The sequence below is a fragment of the Thalassophryne amazonica genome, chromosome 10, assembly GCF_902500255.1.
Source record: "Thalassophryne amazonica chromosome 10, fThaAma1.1, whole genome shotgun sequence".
NCBI classification, from domain to species: Eukaryota; Metazoa; Chordata; class Actinopteri; order Batrachoidiformes; family Batrachoididae; genus Thalassophryne; species Thalassophryne amazonica.
Window position 1 is genome coordinate 86,131,712 of NC_047112.1, and position 16,483 is coordinate 86,148,194.

A 16,483-nucleotide genomic window follows, 5' to 3' on the forward strand; every position below is an offset into this window, starting at 1 on the left:
GCAGTAGGCCTATATATATATATAAAACATCATACCAAAGAAGTCAAGCTGTGGGGGTGTGTGTGTGTGGGGGGGGGGGGGGGTGCATGTGGACCCCTAGTAGCCCATGGACTAATGTGAATAGACTGTGGAAATTCCCCCACTGTTCCAAATAATGGCAGAATCAAATAAAATAAATAATAATAAATAAAATAATAATAAATAAAAATAATAATAACAATAATAAAGTAATAAACCTTTCCAGGAACCATCCACTATGCTGTGCCAGTATGAACCTCAGAGCTGTGTTGTCTGGAGCCGTGTGCTTCTCCCGTGGCAAATTGGTTAGGCGAGAGGCCAGACTAAGAATGGTTCACAAGACACTGTTATTTCTACCTGGTTCTTTTATGTAAAATTCTGCCCTTACCAAAAACTAAACCATTGTATTCCTCATTTTGAGTTTATTCAAGGTAATGTTAGAAACCAGGCCTGGGACCCTCACAGACAGCGTCCATCTTGTGAAAGACACATGAAGTAAATTGTACAGCACTTTTATACAATGTGGGTGTTAACAGTGGGTGTGGTTTAGTCTCACATTTCTAATGTTACTGGCTCTCACCAACAGGGGGTGGTCTCCCCTGGACACATGATAGAGTAAATCTTAATATATTTCTCAGAACGTCCAAACAAATAACACAAATAGTTGATAGTTAACATAAAATAAAGAATTAGCACAGATATTATCTAACAACACCATGAAAAATGAGGAAATGTGAACCGGCCCGGGGCCCCCATCTGGAGCCAGGCCTGGATGTAGGGCCCATCATTGAAGGCCTGGTGGCTGGACATGCCACGGATTCCAATCGGGCACAGCCCGAAAAGGCAGCATGGACCTTCCATCTCCATCCTGTGGACTCACCACCCGCAGGGGGAACCGCTGGTGTCGGGTGCGCTGTCCCATGGGTGGCAATGAAAGTTGAGGGCCTCGACGGACCAGACCCGGGTGACGGGCTAGCTCGTGGGGTGTGGAACGTCATCTCGCTGTGGGGAAAGGAGCCGGAGCTTGCGCGGGAGGTGGAGCGATACCAGTCAGATTTGGTGGGCCTCGCCTCCACGCACAGCCTCTGCCCCGGAAACACTCTTCTTGATAGGGGTTGGACCTTATTCTTCTCTGGAGTTGCCCAGGGTGTGAGGTGCTGGGGATACTCACGATGCCCCAGCTGAGCTCTGCTATGTTGGAGTTTACCCCGTTAGATGATAGGGTTGCCTCCCTGCGCCTTTGTGTGGCGGGGGAAAACTCTGTTGTTTGTGCATATGCACCGAACAGCAGTTTGGAGTATTCGGCCTTCTTGGAGTCCTTGAATGGAGTCCTATATGGGGCTCCGGTGGGGGACTCCATTGTTCTGCTGGAGGACTTCAACGCAGACGTGGGCAATGACAGAGACACCTGGAGAGGTGTGACTGGGAGGAACGGCCTCCCCGATCTAAACCCAAATGGTCGTTTGTTATTGGACTTCTGTGCTAGTCACAGACTGTCCATAACGAACACCATGATTGAACATAAGGATGCTCATAAGTGTACATGGTACCAGAGCACCCTAGGCAGAAGATCTATGATTGGTTTTTCAGATCAGTGTGACCCAGTTCTCTGTTCAATCAATCAACTTTCTTCTTATATAGCGCCAAATCACAACAAACAGTTGCCCCAAGGCGCTCCATATTATAAGGCAAGGCCATACAACAACCATGAAAAACCCCAACGGTCAAAACGACCCCCTATGAGCAAGCACTTGGCAACAGTGGGAAGGAAAAACTCCCTTTTAACAGGAAGAAACCTCCAGCAGAACCAGGCTCAGGGAGGGGCAGTCTTCTGCTGAGACTGGTTGGGGCTGAGGGAAAAAACCAGGAAAAAGACATGCCGTGAAGGGGGGCAGAGATCGATCACTAATGATTAAATGCAGAGTGATGCATACGGAGCAAAAAGAGAAAGAAACAGTGCATCATGGGAACCCCCCCACAATCTACGTCTAAAGCAGCATAACCAAGGGATGGTCCAGGGTCACCCGATCCAGCCCTAACTATAAGCCTTAGCGAAAAGGAAAGTTTTAAGCCTAATCTTAAAAGTAGAGAGGGTATCTGTCTCCCTGATCTGAATTGGGAGCTGGTTCCACAGGAGAGGAGCCTGAAAGCTGAAGGCTCTGCCTCCCATTCTACTCTTACAAACCCTAGGAACTACAAGTAAGCCCGCAGTCTGAGAGCGAAGCGCTCTAATGGGGTAATATGGTACTACGAGGTCCCTAAGATAAGATGGGACCTGATTATTCAAAACCTTATAAGTAAGAAGAAGAATTTTAAATTCTATTCTAGAATTAACAGGAAGCCAATGAAGAGAGGCCAACACGGGTGAGATATGCTCTCTCCTACTAGTCCCCGTCAGTACTCTAGCTGCAGCATTCTGAACCAACTGAAGGCTTTTTAGGGAACTTTTAGGACAACCTGATAATAATGAATTACAATAGTCCAGCCTAGAGGAAATAAATGCATGAATTAGTTTTTCAGCATCACTCTGAGACAAGACCTTTCTGATTTTAGAGATATTGCGTAAATGCAAAAAGGCAGTCCTACATATTTGTTTAATATGCGCTTTGAATGACATATCCTGATCAAAAATGACTCCAAGATTTCTCACAGTATTACTAGAGATCAGGGAAATGCCATCCAGAGTAACGATCTGGTTAGACACCATGCTTCTAAGATTTGTGGGGCCAAGTACAATAACTTCAGTTTTATCTGAGTTTAAAAGCAGGAAATTAGAGGTCATCCATGTCTTTATGTCTGTAAGACAATCCTGCAGTTTAGCTAATTGGTGTGTATCTTCTGGCTTCATGGATAGATAAAGCTGGGTATCATCTGCGTAACAATGAAAATTTAAGCAATACCGTCTAATAATACTGCCTAAGGGAAGCATGTATAAAGTGAATAAAATTGGTCCTAGCACAGAACCTTGTGGAACTCCATAATTAACTTTAGTCTGTGAAGAAGATTCCCCATTTACATGAACAAACTGTAATCTATTAGACAAATATGATTCAAACCACCGCAGCGCAGTGCCTTTAATACCTATGACATGCTCTAATCTCTGTAATAAAATTTTATGGTCAACAGTATCAAAAGCAGCACTGAGGTCCAACAAAACAAGCACAGAGATAAGTCCACTGTCCGAAGCCATAAGAAGATCATTTGTAACCTTCACTAATGCTGTTTCTGTACTATGATGAATTCTAAAACCTGACTGAAACTCTTCAAATAGACCATTCCTCTGCAGGTGATCAGTTAGCTGTTTTACACTCTGTTGTGAGTGTTCAGATTATGCCTCTTGATACAGGTTTGATCAGGTGTCACAAACACCAATGTCTGTCACATAAAACAGCACAGTATAGTGTGATTATGTTGCTTAGTTCTTTCAGTTCAATTTATTTATATAGCACCAAATTGCAACATAAATCACATCAAGATGCTTCACATGGGTAAAGTCTAACCTCACCAACCCCCTGAGCAAGCACAAAGGCAACAGTGGTAAGGAAAATCTCCCTCTGGCATTTTTTTTTGAGGAAGAAACCTCAAGCAGACCAGACTCAGAGGGGTGACCCACTGCTTAGGCCATTCTAACAATAACAGGGTTCTGATAAAGTACAACAAAAAGTTTACAACCATGTAAAACAGAATAAGGTAAAAAAATAAGATACAGAGTGGAAAGAGTAATTGCAGGTTGTTACACAAAGTCTCTGTCAACATCCATTTTGGCCAGAGTCATTGAGTATTTATCTTGTCCTACTTGTCCTTCAGCCATGGGTCCAGCAGGTGACATCAGATTGTGATTCCCCAACAGTAGCCACAGCACTTCAAACAGAGAGAAGGAGAGCAGAATCAATCAGCCAGAACTAACAGCACATAAAGCATTAAATCCCAGCAGGAAACCAACAGAGTAGCACAGAGGTTACTAATGTGGTTGCCGGCAGCTAGCCCTTTGCTTCACTGAACAGACCCAGAATTTATATATGAGGGTGAGACCTCCTTCATTGTTAATGACAACAATTCAGAAGGAGGAAAAAAAAAGATTTGATACAATACAAGTATGAAAGGGAAAACAGACGAGTCTTTAATTTGTACTTGAATGACTCCAGACAATCAGACTGTTTTGTCTTAGCAGGCAGATTGTCCCACAGATCTAGTACACGATAAGAGAAAGCTCTGTGACCTGCTGACTTCTTTTTAACCTTACTAACACATAGTAATCCTGCCTCCTGAGAATGCAGAGCCCGGGCCAGTGCATACAGTTTAGGGAGGCAAAAACTGAGGTAATATGTTCAAACTTTCTGCTCCGAGTCAAAGTTCTAGCAGCACCAGGTGGCAATCGCTAATGCTGGACTGAGATAGGCAGAGAATAGGCTATGGCAATAATCTAATCTAGAAGAGACAGAGGCATGGATCATAGTCTCTGCATCAGCCATAGATAGGATAGGGTGAATTTTCACAATATTACGGAGGTAAAAGAAAGCTGTCTTAGTGGTTTCTCTCATGTGTAAGTCAAAGGACAGTGTGGGATCGAAGATCACCCCAAGGTTTTTCACTTTGTCACTGTGACATGAGTCTAAGGTTAATGTTAGCTGTTTAAACTGATGTCTGTCTTTCATAGGACCGATGGCCATCATTTCGGTTTTGTCACAATTCAAAAGTAAAAAGTTGCCAGACGTCTAGTTTTTCACTGAAGTCAGGCAGTCCTCTAAAGTCTTACCGTATGTGCAGTTATCTGCAGCTATCGGCATGTAGTGGGCTGAGTGTAGTTTGTTCTTTTGTGTGTTTGTGTCTAACAGAGAAACAGGAAGAGAGATGCTATTATTGACTATATTTTATTGAATTCCAACCAGGAGTCAGACCAGAATGAGGGGTGTGCAGTCTTAGTTTGTCTGTAGGAGGAAAGTATGTGCGAGTGGGTGATAGAGTGCAAAGAGATCCTGGTGTGGCCCACCAGCTGGTAAAGCAGCTCCAGGTGCTGACGCCTTCATGCTTCTTCCACAGTCCTAATGCATTCACCATGAAATATCACCAAAATTACTCTTTAGCAGCAGCTCCGAGCTGATGCATTAGATATGGATCCTGTTGCTTTTACATCTGTCAGTGCAGGAAATACAGAACGGACTGCACTTCATACCGCTGCTGGACAAACACACTCACTCGCTTCAGACAGACTAAAGTCTTAATGGAATAAATGAAGATCTGAGAGCACTTTGAATGAATGAATGAGTTTTTTTGGCACACACAGACCAAAAATAAAGAAAGCTCAAAAAGATAACAACCCAACAACGCACCCATGTGCCTGAACGGGTGTAGGCAGAAGCAAACGCTTATAAATGCCCACCCCTTTAATCAAACAAAAATAAAAATGTATACATATTTATATAAAAATACACATATACCCATGATAACTTTCAAAAGATGTGCCAAAAATACAACTTGAATCATGAACATGGTGCTGTTCAGCCAGTTGAAGCAGGGCCAATGACCACGTGGAAGGACACACAGACAAAAAAAGTGCTGTCACAGCCACATTCAGAAGGTTTTGCTCACCTGCGCCATAGACCCCAAGCACCTTGAGGACCTGGCCCCAGACTGACCAACCTGGGTTAAGACCATCACCCAGGGTGTCAAGCATTTTGAGTTAGAAAGGAACCATCAAAGAAAACTAAAGAGGCAGAGATGACACCAATGTCAACTGTGGTAGATCCAGCGTTGTGGTCTTCCCCAGATCTACCGGGTCTGCTGGCAGAGCTAGAGCTACGATCCCCTTCAGTTCAGTTTCTCCAACCACGAGAAGACACACTGACAAGGAGAGGATGTCAACATCGATGGAAAACCTTAATCAAGCAAACAGCTTGAATTTATCCTAAATCGGAGGCCGTTATTGTTCCTGTCCTTTGTTACCATGGGTTTCTCTACAGTGAAAACTTGCTCTTTGCTTCCTGTCATCATTTCCTGCCCAGGTTATGTTGGGGTGGTGAACCGCAGTCAGAAGGACATTGATGGGAAAAAGGATATTAAGGCAGCTCTGCTGTCTGAGAAGAATTTTTTCCTGTCCCATCCGGCCTACAGACACATTGCTCAAAGAATGGGCACACCTTATTTACAAAGAGTGCTGAACCAGGTCAACACACACACACACACACACACACACATGAACAATATGTACATTACTTGTTGCAAATAATATTGTTTGTTTGCAGCAACTGACAAACCATCTCTGGAAAATTGTGTCAGCCTTCAGTAGCCGCCTCCAAAGCCAGCTTCTGTCCTTGAACAAAGAGGTTGAGGATTATAAACATTATAATCCCGATGAGCCAACGTACAAGACCAAGATGCTGCTACAGTCAGTCATTCACTTATTCTGTGAGAAAATGTCTGTTTAATGTAGGGTTGGGATGACTAGTTGTAATAGTCGACTATTTTTGTGATAGTCGACGAATCAGGTAATTTAATCGGCATGATTTTCCTACAGTTTAAGGAGAAATCATTCTGAAAGAAATGACATCTAAATGCTTATGGCTTCTGTGTTTGGTTTAGAGAGGCAAGGTAATGTGTACACACTGTAAAAAATGTGACCAATGGTTACTTAAAAAAAATTGTGGCTAATCATCATATCGTCATCCCTGGTTCTCAAGACCAGGCACCTAAGTGGCTCTACTCTACTCTTTTCTACTCTCCTATTTTACTCTTCCTTTTTAGATATACCTTTGTATACTGGCATAGTTCCACCTTAGAATTGGAATATAATATATAAGATATACCTGACTGAATTTTCATATAAAAAAATAATGAACCGGGAACCACTTGGTCACTACCCCTGCCCGCCTCATACTCTAGACCATTGTTGCTTAATTTTACACATTTACGCTGCTGTTCTTACTTATCTGTACCTAAAATAATTGTTTAATTTTAATTTTTAATTTGCATCACAGGACTTTAAGTGTGTCCAATAGTATTGAATGTCATTTTGTAGCCGTACCCATTATCCTGACCAACCTTAAGTTAAGTTTAATCAGAATAATGGGTAGTGTAAATGTACTGAATTAAGCAACAGTGTGCTAGAATATGAGCTGGGCAGGGGTGGTGGGTTAGTGGTTAGTGCACTTCGTTTCAGTGCAGAAGGTTCCTGGTTCAAACCCCACCCCTGCTACATTTCTCCATGCAATGTGGAGTTGTGTCAGGAAGGGAAATTGACTAGGATTTACTAAATATTTTTTGGCGATATAACTCATCACTTAGCGTGCGATTACTAAATCCAACACATTTCAACTATTGCTTTTATTAACAGGTACTTAATTTTTTTGTTTAAGTTTAGTTAATGTATTCAAGACTTTTTAATCAAAACTGTAGAACTTAAAATCTATTGTATTATGTGTCACTTTGTTGACACAATTTTTTTAAGTAACCATTGGTCAATTTTTTTACAGTGCAATTCCATTGTGGGATTGATTTGTAATGCCTCCTGACTAGTGATTATCAAAAGGACAGACAGGGTAGAGTCGCACTTTCCTGCACCCAGACATCAAGCACGAAGCAACACAGTCCAACACTCACCAGCAGCCTTCATGTAAGTGAATAGGTATCTTGCATGATGTTTAGTAGCATCACAAACATCATCTCCATGTACATCACTGGGTTAATGCTACATTCTCTTATTGCATTTGTAATTTAGCGGGTTTGTTCTTGAAATAATAGTAGAATTCATATGCGATTAGTTGATGACTAACGGTATCCCTCTAGTTGACAAATGATTTGCATTAGTCGTTCCAACTGTAGTTTAATGGTGTGCATGACCCTCCTGTGCCTGCTGAGTGTGTCCCTGTCCTTCAGGTTAATTCAGCACATGGCCAGTGACTTCAAGATGCTCATTGAGGGCTCAGTCGGTGAAGTAGGCACTGCTAAATTATCAGCGGGTGCAAAGATCAACCGAATCTTCCATGAGCGCTTCCCACATGAAGTGGATAAGGCATGAGTCTTAATTATTTATAAAAAATAATAACTTTCTTTTTATGTGTACATGTACATTGCATCCAGAAAGTATTCACAGTGCTTCACATTCTCCACATTTTTTATGTTACACCCTTATTCCAAAATGGATAAAATTCATTTTTCTTTCCTCATAATTCTACACACAATACCCCATAATGACAATGTGAAAAAGTTTTTATGAGATTTTTGCAAATTTATTAAAAATAAAAAAAACTATGAAATCTCATGTACATAAGTATTCACAGCCTTTGCCATGAAGTTCAAACTTGAATTCAGGTGCATCCTGTTTCCATTGATCATCCTTGAAATGTTTCTACAGCTTAACTGGAGTCCACCTGGGGTAAATTCACTTGATTGGACATGATTTGGAAAGACACACACATGTCTACATATAAGGTGCCACAGTTGATAGTGCATGTCAGAGCACAAACCAAACATGAAGTCAAAGGAATTGTCTGTAGACCTCTGAGACAGTATTGTCTTGAGGCACAAATCTGGGGAAGGGTACAGAAACATTTTTGCTGCTATGAAGGTCCTAATGAGCACAGTGGCCTCCATCATGCGTAAATGGAAGAAGTTCAAATCCACTAGGACTCTTTCTAGAACTGGCCGCCTGTCTAAACTGAGCAATTGGGGGAGAAGAGCCTTAGTCAAGCAGGTGACCAAGAACCCGATGGTCACTCTGTCAGAGCTCCAGCATTCCTCTGTGGAGAGAGAGGATCCTTCCAGAAGGACAAACCAATCTGCAGCAATCCACCAATCAGGCCTGTGTGGTAAAGTGGCCAGACAGAAGCCACTCCTTAGCAAAAAGGCACATAGCAGCCCACCTGGAGTTTGCCAAAAGGCACCTGAAGGACTCTCAGACCATGAGAAACAAAATTATCTGGTCTGATGAGACAAAGTTTGAACTCTTTGGCATGAATGCCAGGCGTCATGTTTGGAGGAAATCAGGCACCATCCCTACAGTGAAGCATGGAGATGGCAGCATCATGCTGTGGGGATGTTTTCAGCAGCAGGAACTGGGAGACTAGTCAGGATGGAGGAAAAGATGAATGCAGCAATGTACAGAGACATCCTGGATGAAAACCTGCAGATGGCAACGGTCCACCTTTCAGCAGGACAATGACCCTAAGCACACAGCCAAGATATCAAAGGAGTGGCTTCAGGACAACTCTTTGAATGTCCTTGAGAGGCCCAGCCAGAGCCCAGACCTGAATCTGATTGAACATCTCTAGAGACATCTGAAAATGGCTGTGCACTGATGCTCCCCATCCAACCTGATGGAGCTTGAGAGGTGCTGCAAAGAGAAATGGGCAAAACTGCAGAAAAAGATAGGTGTGGCAAGCTTGTGGCAACATATTCAAGAAGACTTGAGGCTGTAATTGCTGCCAAAGGTGCATCAACAAAGTACTGAGCAAAGGTTGTGAATACTTACGTCCATGTGATTTCTTAGTTTTTTATTTTTAATAAATTTGCAAAACTTTCAAAAAAATGTTTTTCATGTTGTCATTATATGGTGTTGTGAGTAGAATTCTGAGGGGGGAAAATGAATTTATTTAATTTTGGAACAAGGCTGTAACATAAAATGTGGGAAAAGTGAAGTGCTGTAAATACTTCCTGGATGCACTGTATGGCTTATTTTAGCTCTATGAATTAGTACATTAAAGAGGAACTCTGGTATTTTTCAAACTGGACTCTATTTGTATGTGTTTTTGAATCCAGCTTTTCACTTGGGACCAAATCAATGGAGTTTTTCAAGATAAATGGATGATACAGTTATCTGCTTACCTTAATCTGCTTCCAGTCCATACAAGTGGGATGTTGATAAGGGGGCTCCTTCTTCTGGTTCCACCAGGAATGAGCCCCTCATGTTGGGAAGGTGTCGTGACACGGACCCACAACAGGGGGCGTTAATGAACGGACAATGGATAAGCCAAAAGTAATGTTGTGAATCGCACAACGAAGTACAGACAATAACAATATTGTGGAATGTCAATTATACACAAGGTGACGTGTGGGCAGGCTCGAAGATAGAAGACGTCTGGCGAGAGAAGAGCCGGATCCCACACAGCTCCCACCACCAACGGATCTGAAGAACACCGGAACCGCCAAGCCCTGCGCCCCAGGTGGACACTGTCTTCAGCAGTCAGACCCGGTACTGCTGGCAGAGAACAGAAACAGTATTGATGAGTGTGAGTTCGCACACTCAGTAATCCCACAGTCTGTGTTCTTTTGGGAGGGAGCACCTCCACCTCCAATCACACACTTGTGCAGCTCCTGTCTAATCACTTATCTGGTTGGGGTGTGAAGCGAAGCCGTCGCTGATCACACCAAACGCCAATCCCACAGATAAGGAAAACACCACAGGAAAACGGCTGCAAAGAAGTTCAGATTATTACTCAATGTTTTAAGTCAGCAGAGAAAATTACCTGAATGGTAGCTGATTTCTCGGCGGGGAGGTGGAGTTGCAGTCCGGCTTTTATGGAGGATGACGTAGATGAGTGACAGCTGGTGTTGATGAGGTGACAGCTGTCACTCCACTAGTTTCGGTGCCCTCTCGTGCTTGAAGCCCGCACTCCAAGCAGGGCGCCATCTGGTGGTGGTAGGCCAGCAGTACCTCCTCTTCAGCGGCCCACACAACACCTCATTGACATTCAACTGTTGCCAAACGGGAAGAAAAGTAAAGGAAGCTGCTACCGGTGTAATCTGTAATTTTAAAAAAGATTCTTTACATTTACTGAAGTAAACGTGCACTTGTTTACTTCCACGGGGATTCTCTTCATGTGAATAACATTTTTGCCTATTCAGTGCTGACAAAAAACAGTTTACTGTGAGATTTTAACTTGCATCACAGGCTTGTATTGTAGGTTTGTGTAAGTCTGGACTCAATATCACTGTTTTCGTCTGGCATGAAAAGCTGAACCCAAAAATATCTAAAAAATAGAACCCAGGTTTAAACATCCTAGAATTCCCCTTTGAATAACTTTAAAACCTTTACAGTATTCGCTGTGTAACTGGTGGTCTCCTGTATTTTTCTTCAGATTGAGACTGATGAGCCAAAGCTGCGTGAGGAGATCAGCTACGCCATCAGAAACATCCACGGCATCAGGTGTGGCACAGCTTTAAGCACGAGACAGTTTAACACCTGATAAGTTTCTTGTTATTTTTCCTCTTTTCCTCCACTTTTTCTTGTTGCTGCAGGACAGGCCTGTTCACGCCTGACATGGCGTTTGAAGTCATTGTTAAGAAACAGATAGCAAACCTCAAAGGGCCATGTTTTAAATGTATCGACATGGTCAACGAGGAGCTCGTCATCACTGTGAACCAGTGCATCAGAAAGGTTTGTGATGTGCTGCCTGTCAGTGTGTCACATGCAGCAGATAACAGAATATTTACAGAGGAATCCTTCAGATGGTGATACAAGCACCAAATTTAGCAAAAATACTCCTTAGACATTACGCTTTTGAAAAAAACGACTGGCCACTTGAATTTTCAATACGCAGCCAGGTAGGGGTCAGTTGAGGAATTACATGGGGTCAAAATAAAAATGCTCCAATAATATTGAAAACTATATACCATATTATTTGTCTGATCATAAATATTCCATAAAGGTATAGTTTGGACTATCTGTGACTAAATGTTATGGAGTTATGGGGTTAAAAACAGCAAGAATGGTGACAAAGATCAGTTTGAATTTGTACAGGGGTCAGAAGTTAGAGTTACTCCAATTTTGGTGAAAAATCAAATCAAATCAATTTTATTCATATAGCGCCAAATCACAACAAACAGTTGCCCCAAGGCGCTTTATATTGTAAGGCAAAAGCCATACAATAATTACAGAAAAACCCCAACGGTCAAAACGACCCCCTATGAGCAAGCACTTGGCGACAGTGGGAAGGAAAAACTCCCTTTTAACAGGAAGAAACCTCCAGCAGAACCAGGCTCAGGGAGGGGCAGTCTTCTGCTGTGACTGGTTGGGGCTGAGGGGAGAGAATCAGGAAAAAAGACATGCTGTGGAAGAGAGCAGAGATCAATCACTAATGATTAAAAGCAGAGTGGTGCATACAGAGCAAAAAGAGGTGAATAAAAAGAAACACTGGGTGCATCATGGGAAACCCCCCAGCAGTCTAAGTCTGTAGCAGTATAACTAAGGGATGGTTCAGGGTCACCTGATCCAACCCTAACTATAAGCTTTTTCAAAAAGGAAAGTTTTAAGATTAATCTTAAAAGTAGAGAGGGTGTCTGTCTCCCTAATCCGAATTGGGAGATGGTTCCACAGGAGAGGAGCCTGAAAGCTGAAGGCTCTGCCTCCCATTCTACTCTTAAAAACCCTAGGAACTACAAGTAAGCCTGCAGTCTGAGAGCGAAGCGCTCTATTGGGGTGATATGGTACTAAGAGGTCCCTAAGATAAGATGGGACCTGATTATTCAAAAAAAAAGTGGTGTAAATTATTACTTGCGCTAATAGGATTAATAAATTGAGTAGTTTTGACTGTGTTGAATGTTTGGTCTCCAAAGTAAAGGTCAAACAAGGTCGACGTCCATTGGATTCTATGACATGTGACATATGTTACCTGTAACATGATAACTAAGCATGACACATGGTGCAAACTGTTTCTTTTTGAAACCCTATTAACCCCTATTGACCCCTGTGTAATTCCTCAATTGAACCCTACCTGGCTGCTTATTAAAAATTCAAGTGGCCAGTCTTTTTTTTTTTTTTTTCAAAAGAGTAATGTCTAAAGAGTATTTTTGCCCAGCCCGAAAGAGCAAAGTGGGCCCGCCCTCCTGTGGGTTCACCACCTGCAGAGGGGGCCATGGGGGTCGGGTGCAGAGAGGATTGGGTGGCGGTTGAGGGCGGGTGGCCCGGCGGCGCGGTCCATGCTCACAGCCCCTGGCTGTTGGGACGTGGAATGTCACCTCGCTGCAGGGGAAGGAGCCTGATCTTATGTGGGAGGTTGAGAGATACCGACTAGAGGTAGTCGGGCTCACCTCCACGCACAGCTTGGGCTCTGGTACCCAACTCCTGGAGAGGGGCTGGACGCTTCATTTTTCTGGCGTTGCCCACGGGGAGAGGCGGAGAGCTGGTGTCGCATTGCTTATTGCTCCCCAGCTCAGTCGCCATGTGTTGGAGTTCACTCCAGTGAACGAGAGGGTCGCGTCCCTACGCCTTCAGGTCGGGGACAGGTCTCTCACCGTTGTCTCGGCTTACGGGCCGAGCAGCAGTGCAGAGTACCCGACCTTCTTGGAGTCCCCGGGAGGAGTACTAGATAGCGCTCCGACTGGGGACTCCATTGTTCTCCTGGGTGATTTCAACGCCCACGTGGGTGGCGACAGTGAGACCTGGAGGGGGGTGATCGGGAAGCACGGCCTCCCCGATCTGAACCCGAGTGGTGTTCAGTTGTTGGACTTCTGTGCTAGTCACAGTTTGTCCATCACGAACACCATGTTCGAGCACAGGACACCAGGACACCCTGAGCCAGAGGTCGATGATCGACTTTGTAGTCGTATCATCTGACCTTCGGCCACGTGTCTCGGACACTTGAGTGAAGAGAGGGGCAGAGCTGTCGACCGATCACCACCTGGTGGTGAGTTGGATCCGCTGAGAGGGGAGGAAGCCGGTCAGACCTGGCAGGCCCAAACGTATCATGAGGGTCTGCTGGGAACGACTGCCGGAACCCTCTGTCAGTGAGGTCTTCAACTCCCACCTCCGGGAGAGCTTCTCCCAGATCCCGGGGAGGTTGGAGACATGGAGTCCGAGTGGACCATGTTCTCCACCTCCATTGTCGATGCGGCCACTCGTAGCTGTGGTCACACGGTCTCTGGTGCCTGTCGCGGCAGCAATCCCCAAACCCGGTGGTGGACGCCGGAAGTAAGGGATGCCATCAAGCTGAAGAAGGAGTCCTACTTATCTTTGTTGGTAGGTGGGACCCCGGAGGCAGCTGACGGGTACCGGCAGGCCAAGCGTGCCGCAGCCTGTGTGGTCGCAGAGACAAAAACTCGGGTCTGGGAGGAGTTCGGGGAGGCCATGGAGGAGGACTATCGGTCGGCCTCGAAGAGATTCTGGCAAACCGTCTGACGCCTCAGGAGGCGGAAGCAGCTCTCCACCAGCACTGTTTATGGTGCGGGTCCACATGTGTTTTGTGGATCTGGAGAAGGCGTTCGACCATGTCCCTCGGGGCACCCTGTGGGGGGTGCTCCGGGAGTACGGGGTCCGGGGTCCTTTGCTAAGGGTTATCCGGTCCCTGTATGACCGCAGCAGGAGCTTGGTTCGCATTGCCGGTAGTAAGTCAAACCTGTTTCCAGTGCACGTTGGCCTCCGCCAGGGCTGCCCTTTGTCACCGGTTCTGTTCATTATTTTTATGGACAGAATTTCTAGGCGCAGCCAGGGTGTAGAGGGGGTCTGGTTTGGGAACCACAGAATCTCGTCTCTGCTGTTTGTGGACGATGTGGTTCTGTTGGCTTCGTCAAATCAGGACCTTCAGCGTGCACTGGGGCGGTTTGCAGCCGAGTGTGAAGCGTCCGGGATGAAAATCAGCACCTCCAAATCCGAGGCCATGGTTCTCGACCGGAAAAAGGTGCGTTGCCCTCTTCAGGTCGGTGGAGTGTCCTTGCCTCAAGTGGAGGAGTTTAAGTATCTTGGGGTCTTGTTCACGAGTGAGGGATGGATGGAGCGTGAGATTGATAGACGGATCGGTGCAGCATCTGCAGTGATGCGGTCGCTGTATCGGACCGTCGTGGTGAAGAGAGACCTGAGTAGGGGGGCAAAGCTCTCGATTTACCGATCGATCTACGTTCCGATCCTCACCTATGGTCATGAGATTTGGCTCATGACCGAAAGAACGAGATCGCGAGTACAGGCGGCCGAGATGAGTTTCCTCCGCAGGGTGGCTGGGCACTCCCTTAGAGATAGGGTGAGGAGCTCGGTCACTCGGGAGGAGCTCGGAGTCGAGCCGCTGCTCCTCCACGTCGAAAGGAGTCAGTTGAGGTGGCTCGGGCATCTTTTCCGGATGCCCCCTGGACGCCTCGCTGGAGAGGTGTTCCGGGCATGTCCCATTGGGAGGAGGCCCCGGGGAAGACCCAGGACACGCTGGAGGGTCTACATCTCTCGGCTGGCTTGGGAACGCCTTGGGGTTCCCCCGGAGGAGCTGGGGGAGGTGTGTGTGGATCGGGAGGTCTGGGCGGCTTTGCTTGAGCTGCTGCCCCCGCAACCCGACTCCAGATAAAGCGGAAGAAAATGGATGGATGGATGGATGGATGGAGTATTTTTGCCAAATTTGGTGCTTGCATCACCATTTGAAGGATTGTTTCAGTTATCTGCTGCACTAACAGGAGTCTCTTCACTGACATCTACTTTGTTTTCTCTCTAGCTTTCTTCTTTTCCCAAACTCCAAGCTGAGACACACAGAATTATTACGACTGAAATATGGGAACACTGGACCAAATGTAGAGATCAGGTCAAATACACAGATCATTTTCAGATAATTTTTTTCAGCTTCTGCATTAAGTGTTTGGAGTTTGTGAGGTTCCATTTCTTTCCGTCTGTTTAGGTTTTGTTGCTCATTAACACACAGATTGCTTATATCAACACCAAACATGAGGATTTCTTTGTCGACACCAAGTAAGTAGCGTCTCATCAGTTTCCCTCTTATTATGAGCATGTGGTGGAATGCCTTTTGCTTTAAAACAGACTAAATTAAACCAGTAAGTATTATACGTGGTCTATCAGAAAAGTATCCTACCTTTTTATTTTTTTAAAAAACTATATGGATTTGAATGACGTGCGATTACACCAATCATGCTTGAACCCTCGTGCGCATGCGTGACTTTTTTCACACATCGGTGACATAAATTCCCTGTGAGCAGGCCTTGAGTGAGATGTGGTCCCGCCCTCTCGGCTGAATTCCTTTGTTTCACATGCTGCTCGAGACGGCGCGCGTTGCTTTATCAAAATTTTTTCTGGACCTGTGAGGAATATCCGAGTGGACACTATTCGAGAAATTAAGCTGGTTTTCGGTGAAAAGTTTAACGGCTGATGAGAGATTATGGGGTGTTTCTGTCGGTGTAAGGACTTCCCACGGAGCGGGACGTCGCGCAGCGCTTCCAGGCACCGTCGTCGGCCTGTTTCGACCTGAAAACATCCTAATTTAAGGCTTAATTCACCCAGGACGTCGTGAGAGAACAGAGAAGATTCAGAAGAGGCCGGCATGAGGACTTTATGCGGACATTCCACTGTTTAAGGACATTTTGTAATGAAAGACGTGCGCGCAAATTCGCTGAGTCGTTTCCGTGACGACTCAGCGAATCTGTGTGCGCCGCGACAGGAAAAACACCTCCGTGTTGAAAACCATTTGTAAAATTCAGGCGGCTTTTGATGGCTTTCAACAAGTGAGTAACTGAGAAATTGTTTAACAGCTTGGGCATGTTCCAACTT

The 16,483-nt window shown here is 45.1% G+C and overlaps 1 protein-coding gene across 1 annotated transcript in view; it reads left to right on the forward strand.

Annotated features, from left to right (window-relative positions):
- LOC117519121 (dynamin-3-like) overlaps positions 1-16,483 on the forward strand; it is a 76,784-nt gene that overhangs the window by 17,974 nt on the left and 42,327 nt on the right. The window contains exons 6-12 of the mRNA XM_034180419.1: positions 6,021-6,181; positions 6,261-6,403; positions 7,891-8,026; positions 11,091-11,158; positions 11,251-11,389; positions 15,420-15,506; positions 15,600-15,670. Of these exons, the coding sequence (XP_034036310.1) occupies positions 6,021-6,181; positions 6,261-6,403; positions 7,891-8,026; positions 11,091-11,158; positions 11,251-11,389; positions 15,420-15,506; positions 15,600-15,670 (805 nt within the window). The remainder of the gene's footprint in view (positions 1-6,020; positions 6,182-6,260; positions 6,404-7,890; positions 8,027-11,090; positions 11,159-11,250; positions 11,390-15,419; positions 15,507-15,599; positions 15,671-16,483) is intronic.